Here is an 11930-nt window from a genome sequence, read left to right on the forward strand (position 1 = left end):
CTCTGCGCTCACTGGTTGGAGGTACGTCTCTCTCACGCTCGCTGCTCGTCCTTCTCCCCACCCCTCAACCCTGCGCACCTTCTTGCGCAGACTCCTCCTAGTGCTCCGCCTCTGCCCTTGCCTCCCGATAATCGCAGCACCTGACAGGCGTGAACTCCACCAAAGCCGGAGGTGGGGCAGGGCCGAGGTGGGGCGGAGCCAGTCTGATCTGGCTTCTGCTCATGGGCACGCTCTTAGGCGACCTGGTCTACCTGCACACCTGGTCTACCTGTACACGGAAGCCTATACCTGACGATCCTCCATACCCGCCCCCACCCCACCCCGCCAAACTCCACAGCCCACACCCCTTGTTGGCCACAGGCTTGGCGCGTTATTGCGCCCAAATGCTCAGCAAGCAGGTGTACTTGCAAACACGTACCTGTCCGGGAAGACACACCAAGCGCAGCAGTCCAAGACACACACTCGGCATTGTCATGCTCTGTATCTCTCACAAATAATGAGGAAGGGAGAAAGGAAGGAAAGGACAAGAAAAAAAAAAGTGAAAATAGAAGGAAAAAATGGAAACTTAAAGCTTTTGTACATAGGGAGAGGAGCTTGAGGGGGGAATGGGATAAAATTTATTTTGAAAACAAAGAAAAGAAATGGAAACAAAGCTTTTGTACATAGGGAGGGGGGAGGTTTGTGGGGAAATGGGATAAAATAAAATTTATTAAAAATAAAAAACAAACACACACACTGAACATCCAGCAAGCACTGCAGAAACGTCAGGCAGCGGGCCCTTCAGCGAAGAAGTACACAACGCAAGCCCATGAGAGATGGAGGTCCAGTTTGCCCGCGGACACCATGAGATTGGAGAAAATAGGGTCCCTTCATGCGGGTTATTAGAATCTTGAGAGAGGTCAATAAAAAGGAAAGAAGAATTAAAAGGGCTGTGGCTTGGGTCGGTGAAAGGGCTGGGAGTAGGGGGATTCAGGACAAGATTGAAGCCAGCCAGAATCGCCTGGATGTGTTTGAGGACCAAAAGAAAGGAGTGGGTGATATTCTGGAAACCCAAGAAGTGAAAGCGCCATTTGAGGAAAAGGAAGTGGTTAGGCAGGCTGCAACCACTCCTAACAGTGTCAGTTAGATGTGGAAATTAAGTTGCTGGATAGGTAAGGCCAGGCCCGGGAGGGAGGCAGGCTAAGGTTTGAAGAGGCAACATGGGGATTTTAAAAACTCTAGGACAAGACATTCTTTTTCTGGCACGAAAGGAGGTTGGGCCTGTTTTTACTGTGAGGCCAGAGCCCAAGAGAAAGGAGCAGGACACAGATGATGGAGAAAGTGGGACACTTGATGGGGCCTGGCCCAAGACACTGATGGGAAGGTGGCCCCCAGCAGGCAGGAGGAAATAAAGAAATTGCTAGAGAAAGAGGCCTTTTCCGAGGTCACACCTGGATGACACACTACTCTTCCTAAAGCCTGAAGTGCCCCCACCCATGTCCAAAGCCCAACATGCCCCTCTGGTACTGTGGCCCTCTATAGTCCCAGTAACTATCTCTTCTCTCCCCAAGTACACAAGCTGCCCAGCATGCATCACAACTTTCATTTTTACTTTTATTACATTATTTACCACAAAGCTAGAATATGACAGTACTCAGTGAAGCTCCATGGATTTGATGGTCTAATAAGGGTCTAGACAAAGAGGAAGACAATCAAGACTGTACACAAGTAAGGTGGACAGGGCTGATGACAGTTTCTACCTGTTATGGCTCAGCTTTAGTATCCACTAGTTTCCAGCTGGGTCCTGGTACCAGGAAGGTGAGAGAAGGGTTCTGTCTGTGAAGCATGGACTCCCAGGCTGGACAGCAGCAGCCAGGGCCATGGCCACCCCTGGCTGGTGCCATACAATCTTTCCTTGTGCTCCCCAGTTATGAAAGTGGAAGCTGTTGTTTGTTTGTTTGTTTTTAAAATTTGAAACAGGGTCTTGCTATGTAGTTCAGGCTGGCCTTGAATTCACTATGGATCCCAGGCTGGCCTCAAACTCACAGTGATCTTCCACCCTCAGGCACCAGAGTGCTAGGGTTACAGGGGTGCACCACCATGCCTGGCTAAGTGACAGCTTCTTACAGTCACCTACCTTCAACAACCTTTGCCTAGCCTCTTGTACCACCCTACCCCTTCTAATTCCTGGGTAACCAACTCATATTAGATGCCAGGGAGAAGTCTTTTTCTAACCCTCAGGTCAGCCATAGACCGATTATTAACAGGCAATTGGCCAGAATAGGGCTGTGGCTTAACAAGGGAATATTAAGCAGGAGCCTTGCACTCAGGAAGCTAATGGTCCATCACAGATGAGAAAACATGTCTGTCTGACCAGCCCAGGCAGGCCTACTTCAAAGTCATCACTGCACAGGCAGGCCACATCCACCTATAGATCTCAGTGCAGGACAGTGCAAGTCTCCAGACTCACTGGGCCCTTGTACCAGGCCCTTGTGGATGCTCCCAGAATGTCTACCCATCAGCCATGGTGCTGGCCCATCTGAGTCACAGCAGAGAGCTCACATATTTGGGCCTGGGCTGTGCCATCAGTGGGCCTCAATTTTGTCATCTGTAAAACATGTACTGCTTTGTTGTACTCAGATCTGAAATCCTGGACTATGGCTGGTGGACTTCAGACCGTGTGTATTATGCTTTGGCAGAAAATTTGTCTGCATTTTGCTCATGTCCAGAGACTTTGCCTGAGACTAAGAGTAGCACACTAATTTTTTTTTTTTTTTTGTACCAGGGATCAAACTCAGGACCTTGTGCTTGCGAGGCAGAGGCAGGAAGCCGCACCACTGAGCTAAATCCCAGCCCGGCACACTAATCTTGTGGTAGAAATTTCAAGACAGTCTAATATTGAGGTGGTGGCATGGCTACTGTGGGGGGGTTTTAGCCAGATATTTGTGTTGAGAATCAAGAGCAAAAGGCCCAGCAACATAATTTTAAAATTTTAAGCCAGGTGTGGTGGCTCACGCTTGTAATCCAAGCACTAGGGAGGCTGAGACAGGAGGATCGGTGTGAGTTGGAGGCCAGCCTAGGCTACATGGTGATTTCAAGGCTAGTCTGAACTACATAATGAGACTCTATCTTAAAAAAACAAAACAACACAAAAATAATAAATAAATAAATAAATAAAAGTTTTGAGTTTGTCCAGAAATAAAGCACCAGTAAATTTGTGGCCTACAAAGATGGAACAGAGGAGAACTTAGTTGCTGAAAAGTTTAGCAATAAAAAGCCAAGTGTTTTGGAAGAGGACAATAGAAAAGATAGCCTGAGCACATCACAAGAACCAGCAGGACTCCATTCTTTGCAGCCTTAAAAATGCAAAGGTGAAAGACTCTGGTAAGAACCCCAGAGTACCAAGTTCCAGAATACGGTTGCCTAGAGAATTTATTCCTCCAGATTGGGTTCATACTGCCCAGCAATCCAGGCACTCTACCCATACAGTGAAAAAAGAAGCCTGGCTACTGCTCTAGCTGGCAGTACAGCTTGGTGCCATCCACACGGTGCTGGTTTTATGAGCACGGAGAATGCAAGGGTTGTGGGGTCAGGAAGGCTTCCACCCAGATTTCAGAAGGCCTGGAAGGCCAGGCAGTGTGCCTCTTAGAGCAGAGTGTGTGAAGCTGTGAGTGTAATGCCAAAGGTGTGATGGAGACTCCAAAAGTTTGGAGAAGCCAGGGATATGGATTGTCTGAGGAAAGCTGCAAGGAGCGAGCAAAGCTGGCCCAAGAGAGAAGTCATGAGCACTACAACCACCTGCAGTACCATAGGGGTGTAGCGACCCAAGCCCTTTGGAGTTCACATCTTGCCACAGATTGCCACCAATGCTGGTCATGGAAATATAGGACTTAATGTTTGCCTTGCTGGATTTTGGACTTTCTTTGGTCCCCTTCCTTTCTATCCCCCTATTTGTACCTTTTGGAATGGTAATGTTTATCTGTGCCACTGTATTTTGGAAGTGTTTAACTTTCTTTTCATTTGTACTGGGGCTCACAGCCAGAGTTTGCCTTAAATCTCAGAAGAAAGTTTGGACTTGGACTTTTCAGCCATGCTGAAACTGTTAGGACTTTGGCAACTTTTAGAGGTGGACTAAAAGCCTTTTGCATAAAGGAATGTGTCTTTTGGGAGCAAGGAGCAAAATGTTTTTTGGGTTTTTGGGGGGTATTTTTGGTATCGGGAATTGAACTCGGGTCTTTGCACATGGGAGGCAGGCAGTGGAACCACTAGCTAAATCCCCAGCCCCTAGGGCCAAAATGTTATAGCTTATATCTAGCTGTCCCGCTAAAGCCTTATGAGCTCATAGGTGGGGCTTTTCAGAGGTGGCTGAATCTAGGGTATGAATGTGGATTAAAAGTATGTGATTCTGGCATCTGCATCACAAGCACAAGGTCCTGAGTTCAATTCCCAGTACCAAAAAAACATTTTTTCTAATTTTTAAAAAAGTATATGATACTGGGGTTAAGAGTGTTTGGTACTGGGCTGGGGATGTAGCTCAGCAGCACAGTGCCTGCTTGGCAAATGCAAGGTCCTGAGTTCGATCCCCAGTACCAAAAAAATAAATAAAGTGTTTGGTACTAAATTAGTCTGCTGATTGATTTAGCATAGTTCTGGGTATGGATGATGGGAAGGACCACCCTCAGTGGGGGTGGCACCAACCATTAGGCTTGAAGCCTGAATGGAATAAAAGGGTAAGATGGGGGCTGGGGATTTAGCTCAGTGCTTCTGTCACCTGCCTTGCAAGCACAAGGACCCTAGTTCGATCCCCTGTACCAAAAAAAAAGGGTAAGATGGAAGGCAGGCTGTTTGCTGCTTGCTGCCTCCTGCCTACCCTGCTGTGGATTGTTTCCTCTATGACATCCCTCTGCCATGCCACCATAACTTGGAGGGACTATGTACTGAAACCTCTACAAACTGTGAGCTGAAATAAACCTTTCCTCCTTTGAGTGTCAGATATTTTGTCTCAGCAACAAGAAAGTAATTAAGACATCCATTTTTCTCTTCCTTATGTCCTTAGAAGGCTGGCCTTTCTGCCTTTTCTCCCCACTATCTTTTCCAGCTTTTTTTTTTTTTTTTTTTTTTTTGGTACCAGGGATTGAACTTGGGTCCTTGTGCTTTCAAGCCAGGCAGCAGAACCACTGAGCTAAATCCCTGGCCCTCTGCCAGCTTTTAAAAAGATCTTTTGTGAGGCAAGTGTGGTAGCACATGGCTGTAATCCCAGCACTCTGGGAGGCTGAAGCAGGAGGACTGCAAGTTGAAGGCCAGCCTGGGCAGACCCTGTCTCAAAATACATACATACATATATACATACAATTTTTTTTGTGGCCAGCCACATGCAGAGTGGCCAACAGAGGCCTCATCCTAGCTCTAGCCTTTAAAGTGGGTTCATGCCCTGCAGAAATGGGGCACCATGCCAACCCAACAAGATATTCTCAGAGAGGGCAGCTCTTAAGCAGACACCCTTATTGAAAGCACAGTCCAGGTGCAACAGTAGAACATTCCACCTGGGGATCTGTTCCACCCTTACCAGAGGCTGCCTTCACACTAGTCCACAGCTGTGTTAGCCTCCTTCCTGAGCCTCCCATCACCAGCAAATCTTCAGAAACTTGGCTGGTGCTTTAAGGGAGGTACAGGTCCCACCCAAGCCCTTATGACTCCAGCCCTTGCCTGCTGACATGAAAGTCAGGACTCAGCTGTGGCCCCCCCCCTGCAAACACACAAATGAGACTGGTAGAAAACTGTACTGCCAATCCCCCTTCTGTAATCCCCTGCTCTGTATGAAGGGCTGGAGTAGTAATAAGCTGGACGAAAGAATCTTCATGGAACAGGTGTGAGAGTATAAGGCTAATGGCTACCTGCTCTCCTCCAAGATGGGCTGTGGGGCCTACTCCGAGATTTATCTGGCATATACCACTCAGGAATGCACATAGCACAACCTTAAGCTGTTCTCTTACAGGGCAAACACTACACAATGGTAAGACAGGCCTACATCCTTCCCAGTGGGCTCCTTGGCAGGCCCCAGCCAGCCCCAGCCAGCCCCTGACCTAAGCCCACTCAGGAACCTTCCAGCTGTCCCAGCTCCATCCACAGAGCCTCCCTGGACCTGGGGGTCCTGCTTCTTCCAGCTTCCTCAGACCCCTGTAGGCTGACTACTCCTTTCCCAAGTCTCTTGAACGTGTAAGTGGCCAGGATAAGAAGGAGGGGTCATCACTGCCCTCCAAGGACACTCTTCAGCCAGCATACCCCAGGAAGTTCAGCACTGTATACAAAGGACAGCGGGCCATCTTGTTACAACACATCCCCAAGGGAGTCATGGCCTGTGATGACCATCCTCCTCTTTCTATAAGTGACTGTCAAGATTATCTCCATGGCTGAGGCTCCTGTAGAGTTCTCCCAGAAGTTCCTGCCCTGTGATATGTCATTCAATGCTATCTACAAGCTCCTGAACATGGTAGGGTAGCAGGTGCAGCTGTATGAGATCTATCAGAACCTGCTGCTGGAGCTGGTGGAGCAAATCAACAGGTGTCAGGCTGCTGCCTAGGACTGGAAGAAAAGGAGGAGTCAAGGCTATTCTGACAGCTGGTCAGCATGGTGGTCTATTGCCACCATGCTGGTATTGTACTCTGGCGGGGTTATCCCCCTGTCCTGCCCACCTTGGAGGCCAACTTGAACCCAGCCCTACCTTTCCTTCCCCAGGAGGGATCTGAAGTGTGAGAACATTCTGCTGGATGACCAGGGAATCCTACAGCTGAGCTCAGGACCACCTAGCCTCTGCTCCAAGTCTCCACCCTGTCCTTTAGCTTCTGTGAATAGGACGACCCCTCCAAAATCAGCATCATTGGTGGCAGTGGGCATAGGCCATAGGTGTGGGTGGTTGATGGGGGCAGAAGCAGGTTGCAGCCATGAGCCTTGCCAGCAGAGTGCCAGGACCTACTTTAAGGGCTCCTCTAGCTGCCTTCGTGCCCATCTAGGCCTGTACCAGGTGGTTGTGTAGTGCTGAGTGCTGTCTGTGACACATATACTCTTCTGCTCTGGACTTGGTGCTTGGTATGGCTGTGGTTGAGGAGTGGTAGATAGTGGCCCCTCCACTTGACTCCCATTGGTCCAGTGCAGTGGAGGCAGGGTCCAGGGATCATACTGTGGGTATTAGGTCTGAAATCCATCTGTGGTGCCCAAAGTGACAGGATGCTTCCAAGAAGAGCACCTGTGCCCCAGAACTTGGGCCCCTAGAGGCCAGCACTATACAAGGAGTGGATTCCACCAGCCTGGGGCTCTGGGGCACTAAGGTAGGCAGCCCAGCAGAGCATACCTCCAGGCAGCCACTGGCTCTGTGCTCCATTATTTGCCTTCAGTAAAGTGCCCAGTCAGTTGAGGGAAGGTGGGTGGGGTAAGCGGATAAATGGTTTATTCTGTGGAGCCAAGGGTGCAGCTTGTAGGGAGCAGGGAAGGGAACATTATCAGGACCTTGTTCAAGAACAGATAGAAAAGGACCGGAGATTTAGCTCAGGGGTTCTGCTGCTTGCCTTGCAAGCACAAGGTTCCAAGTTCGATCCCCAGTACCAAAAAACAAAACAAGACAAAAACAATTTAAGAGTGGAGAAGCTGAATCTAGGGTCCTGATCAGTGCTGCTGATGGCCACAGACAAGGGGCCCCAGTATTTACTGAATACAATTGTGAGAAGGAATAGGGAGTTAGGGAGCTTTGAAGGGATCTAGTGAATACTGCCGAACACCTGGCATGATGGTGGTGCCATGCAGGGCTGTAAGGGAATAGGCACTGCTTATCTTGCTAGGATAGAAGAAACCAATACTGGCACCAGGTGCAATTAGCAAGCAACCCACGTCAGTGAGAAGCGGTAATTCAGGGGAAAGAATTTTAATTGCAGTCACATTGACCTCAGCTGCACATAATTCAGCAGGGGCCTACCAATTCACAGACCAGGACTTAGGCCTTGGTGACAGCCATTAGCAAAGGAGCAACACTAGCTCAACTCTGGTAGCTGACATGCCCATTTGAGTCATGCAGGGCTTTGGTCTGACTCCTGATATAAAACAGTATGTCCAAATTATGGAAGGCAAGAAGCATGTGCCACTCATAGCCTGCTGGTATTGGGCAGGGATGTCTCCTACAGCAGCCATCTTCCTGTAGGGAGAAGGCAGATGGCCTGCACATGCCTCCCTGGGCTGAGGCTCTATCACTACCTCCTGGATTTCTAGTGCAGAGAAAACACCAAGGCACACATCATCCCTGCCCAAAGCACCAGAGCTTTAATGGGGCAGGTCACAAGGCTCCATTGGGGAAGACACCTGGCACTTAGTGAAGCACTGTCAGGTGTCATGACAGAACACAAGGTGGGGCGGTCTTCCAAATTCAAGGGTGTGGAATGGGGCACTGCAAACTCCCAGCCAAGACAACTTGAGCTCTGCATCAGGATCCCAGGGACCTGGTAGGGCCTGTATGTGAGGAGTGGGGAGAGCACTCAAGAGGCCCATGAGCAGAGGGCAGTGAGGTCTGAGAGGCTCAAGAAGGGAACACAATGGGGTGAGATGCTATGACAACTGCAGAACTGGGGAAGGGACACATCATAGGTCCAGAAGAAAAGCAGAGAAGGCTGCTCCCAGGCCCACAGTAGGCTCTGAAGAGGTAGACAGTGGCTGGGGGAAGGTTTGGACACACAGCAAAGCTGCAGGCACACTTAGAAGTTCTCTGAAGTGGTAGGCAAGAGGCTCTAGGAGCAGGAGGGTCTGGAGGTCTTTCAGTGCAGTGGAGGCCAGGGAACAGACCTAACTTGAGGGTTGGGTGCGGACCAAGTTCAAGATGGAGGTTGATCACAAAGGGGAAATAGAACTCAGGAAGCAAGGACAGGCTTAGGGGGGCACATTCCTAGAAGACCCCAAGAGATGGGGCTGACAGCAGGAGGTACTGCTTACACCTCTGAGCTGGCACATGCCCAGACCACGCAGTGCCTTTGGGAGTTGGAAGTTTCAGCTGGCTCCTCAGAGACTGCAATGTTTTTTGTTTAAGTTTTTTAATTATAAGAAACTGCAATGTTTTCTGTCCAGTCCCACCACAGTGCCTGGGAACAAGCTAAGGGTGGCTTCCCTGGCTATCGATGAAGGAATCTGTGGCACAAGGTCTGGCCAGCTCTAGCCAGCTCTGGCTCAGCTGTGCAACAACCTTCATTTTTACTGGAAGCAACAGAACATGAGATTGAGAATGCTCTCAAACCTCCAATGTTTAATGGGCATTCAACCCAGAACTCTTAGCACAGACTGGAGCATAAGTGTGCCTATGCTTCTCATCAAGGTACAACCTCTGAGCAAGGGGATTAGAGTGGCAGGAAGCAGGCCTGGTATGAGAAGCCTTGCAGAGGTGGCTCTGGAGCTGGCATCAGGCAGCGGGGACCTCAGGTAGCTGCAGGCCTTTTTCCCCTTGACTCTCCAGCCAGCCCCTGCTGCTGCTGTTCCAATTGCTCCTGCTCCTGGCGGTCTAGCTGCTGTAGCTGCTGCTCCACATCTTCAGGCACCTGCACTTCCAGCAGGTTTCCCATGCCACACTCTGGTTCATCCCCAATAAGCACCTGCCAGCAGAATAGGCAGGTGAGCAGGCAGCCAGCTACGACCACCCTTTCAACCCTGCACCCTCCAACCCTGAACCCACCATCCTCTCCAAACCTGCACCCACCTGGATGAGTTTCTCACAGGCCAACTGCACATCAGGCTCTGGCTCCCAGGTGTGCAGCTCTCGAAGGATCAGGTATGCTCCCTGGTTCCGCACCTGCTGCCGACCAGGTGCCGTGGCTGTCAGCTGGGAGATGGTAGAGGTTACTTAGATGTCAATGTGTGTGTGCTGAAGACTGGCTGAAATACAGCAGGACACCCACTCACCAGCATGATGGCTTCAATGAGCATCTTCCGGATGTCAGCATCAGGCTCTCGTTGCTTGTCTGGTGGCAAGTACTGCAGGTCAACAGGAAGCCCTACGGGAGGACAGCGGCAGCCATCAGTAGGAGCCTGGCTGGTCCAGGCTCTGCCTGGTTAAGTCTCCTCACCTCTACTTAGCAACTCCCTCTGGGACGTTTCCTTCTCCTGCCCCTGCTGCCTCCTCTCCCGGCTGGCCAATCCTGGGGTTCCCATCCAAGGCACTCACGCTCCATCTCTTCCTCTGAAAAATCCTCAGGCCCAGCCAGGGGTAGTAACAAGAAGGGGAGAATGTCGACTCCAGGCCCGAGCAACCACTCATGGTGCCCTGGAAGTGGGGACAAGGATGGGGGTCAGTTCAGTCCTTAGGTGCTGCAGAGTCCAATCCCAACCTCAGTAATGCCCATGCCCTCCCCCACCACTCACGGTGCTCGAAGCAGCAATTCCGCAGGGTCCCCACCACCCCGCCCCTGCGCAACGAGGAGTCTGAGTATTGGGTAAGGGGCAGCAGCCGCTGGATCACGCACCTGTTGGGAAGGACTACTTATTGCCATCCGTCCTCCTCCCTGGCCCCTCCCCAACCTCGCGGAGGCCTAGTTTACCCGTCAGGGTCCAGCAGGAAGGCTCGCGCCGCTGGCTGCTGGCTGAGGTTGGAGAGTAGAGGCCCCAAGTAATGCAGGGGCGCGCGCGCGTTGTAGCCGGATGTGCACAGCGCGCACACCAGCCTCTCCAGACCCGATCCAGGCGCCGCCGCCGCCAGCGTGCCCATGAGCGCAGCACAGGGCGTTGGCTCACGGCTGAGATTGGCCAGAGCGGCTGCAGCCTCGTCTGCCCAGGGCCACTGGGGGTCTAGGGCGCGGCCCAGCAGGCGGGCAGGTAGCTCGGGGTCGGCTGCCAGCAGCTGTTCATGTAGGCTGGGGTCAGCAGCCAAGTTCACTAGCGCACGGGCGGCGTCGCGGGCCGGGACTGGGGCCGCAGCCTCTGCCAACTCGGCTAGCGCCCGCAGCAGCCCCGCCTGCCTCGCTAACAGCACACGGCCCGGCTCTGAGCCGGTTAGCGCCAAGGCATGCTGTGCTGCCGCCGCCTGCGTGTCTGCGCGCGCACTCCTGGTCAGAAAGGGTAGCAGCTCCGCCGCTTCTCCGTCCGGGGTGGCCTCTGGCTCTGCCAGCGTGGCCACTGGCTCTACCAGCGTGCCGGACCTCGAGCTGACCCCACACTCTCCCATGCCCGCCCGCCCGGCGGCCATCGCGCCACGCCACGCTCCTGGCGTGGCCCGTTGCCCCGCCCACCAGAGGAACGGAAGCCTCTAGGGCCAATCCTAGGCTGCGGATCAGGCGCGGGAGACAGGATGGTCCGCAAAGGCGGGACCCGACCGGGCGCGGAAGGTGGAGGTTGCGTCTTCAGGCGCCGAAACGTTCGTGAGGCTCCGTATAGCGCCGCTGCCCACGCTGATCCTGGTGAGACCTGGTCCTTGCCTTCCAGAAGCCTCGCGAGTCCCAAAACTGGCGCACAGAAGGAGGGCTGTAGCTGGTCCAGGGATGTGTCGCCTTGGGTCGGCCTGGAAGGAAGGCATGTCCTTTCTGTGACCACCCAAGAGACTAGTGCCCACCCAGGAGCCCAGAGCCTGGGGCTGCTGGGGAATGGGACCCCGAAGGGCTGGGGATGAAGCCCTAGGAGGCAGCTTTTGGATAAGCCTATGTGCATTGAGGACCAGGTAGCTTTGGGACATTTGTGAGGACTTCTTTGGTTGCAAGTGACTGAAACTGTCACAGAAAGAGAGCTGGTCCATGGGTCCATATAACTTGAAGGTTTGAAAGACATCGACTGTAGGCACTGCTTCATCAAGCCGCTTTCTAAAGCCCTATGCTGTCATCCCTACCACGAGTCTCTTTTAGTCCTCTGCTGCTCCGTAGTTTCCGTTATCGTTACTTGTACCAGCACAGGTGAAAACTATCTACCAGAAGAGCGTTTCCCCCCAATATCTGAGTCTG

At 52.0% G+C, this 11930-nt stretch overlaps 1 protein-coding gene and 1 pseudogene across 1 annotated transcript; one reads left to right on the top strand and one right to left on the bottom strand.

Annotated features, from left to right (window-relative positions):
- The first annotated feature begins 5795 nt into the window (after window positions 1-5795).
- Window positions 5796-7012, top strand: LOC147830225 (testis-specific serine/threonine-protein kinase 5-like; annotated as a pseudogene).
- A 1255-nt stretch (window positions 7013-8267) lies between these two features.
- Window positions 8268-11216, bottom strand: Hgh1 (HGH1 cochaperone). The gene is made up of 6 exons (XM_004837741.3): window positions 10542-11216; window positions 10366-10466; window positions 10169-10267; window positions 9907-9998; window positions 9704-9826; window positions 8268-9599 (listed from the first exon to the last, which is right to left on the bottom strand). The coding sequence occupies exons 1-6, from the start codon at window positions 11183-11185 to the stop codon at window positions 9426-9428; spliced, it is 1233 nt and encodes a 410-aa protein (XP_004837798.1). The 5' UTR covers window positions 11186-11216; the 3' UTR covers window positions 8268-9425.
- Window positions 11217-11930: the final 714 nt, after the last annotated feature.

Source organism: Heterocephalus glaber, unplaced genomic scaffold, assembly GCF_053883595.1.
Source record: "Heterocephalus glaber isolate CG9 unplaced genomic scaffold, H.glaber_assembly_v1.0 deba00000281, whole genome shotgun sequence".
Classification (NCBI taxonomy): domain Eukaryota; kingdom Metazoa; phylum Chordata; class Mammalia; order Rodentia; family Bathyergidae; genus Heterocephalus; species Heterocephalus glaber.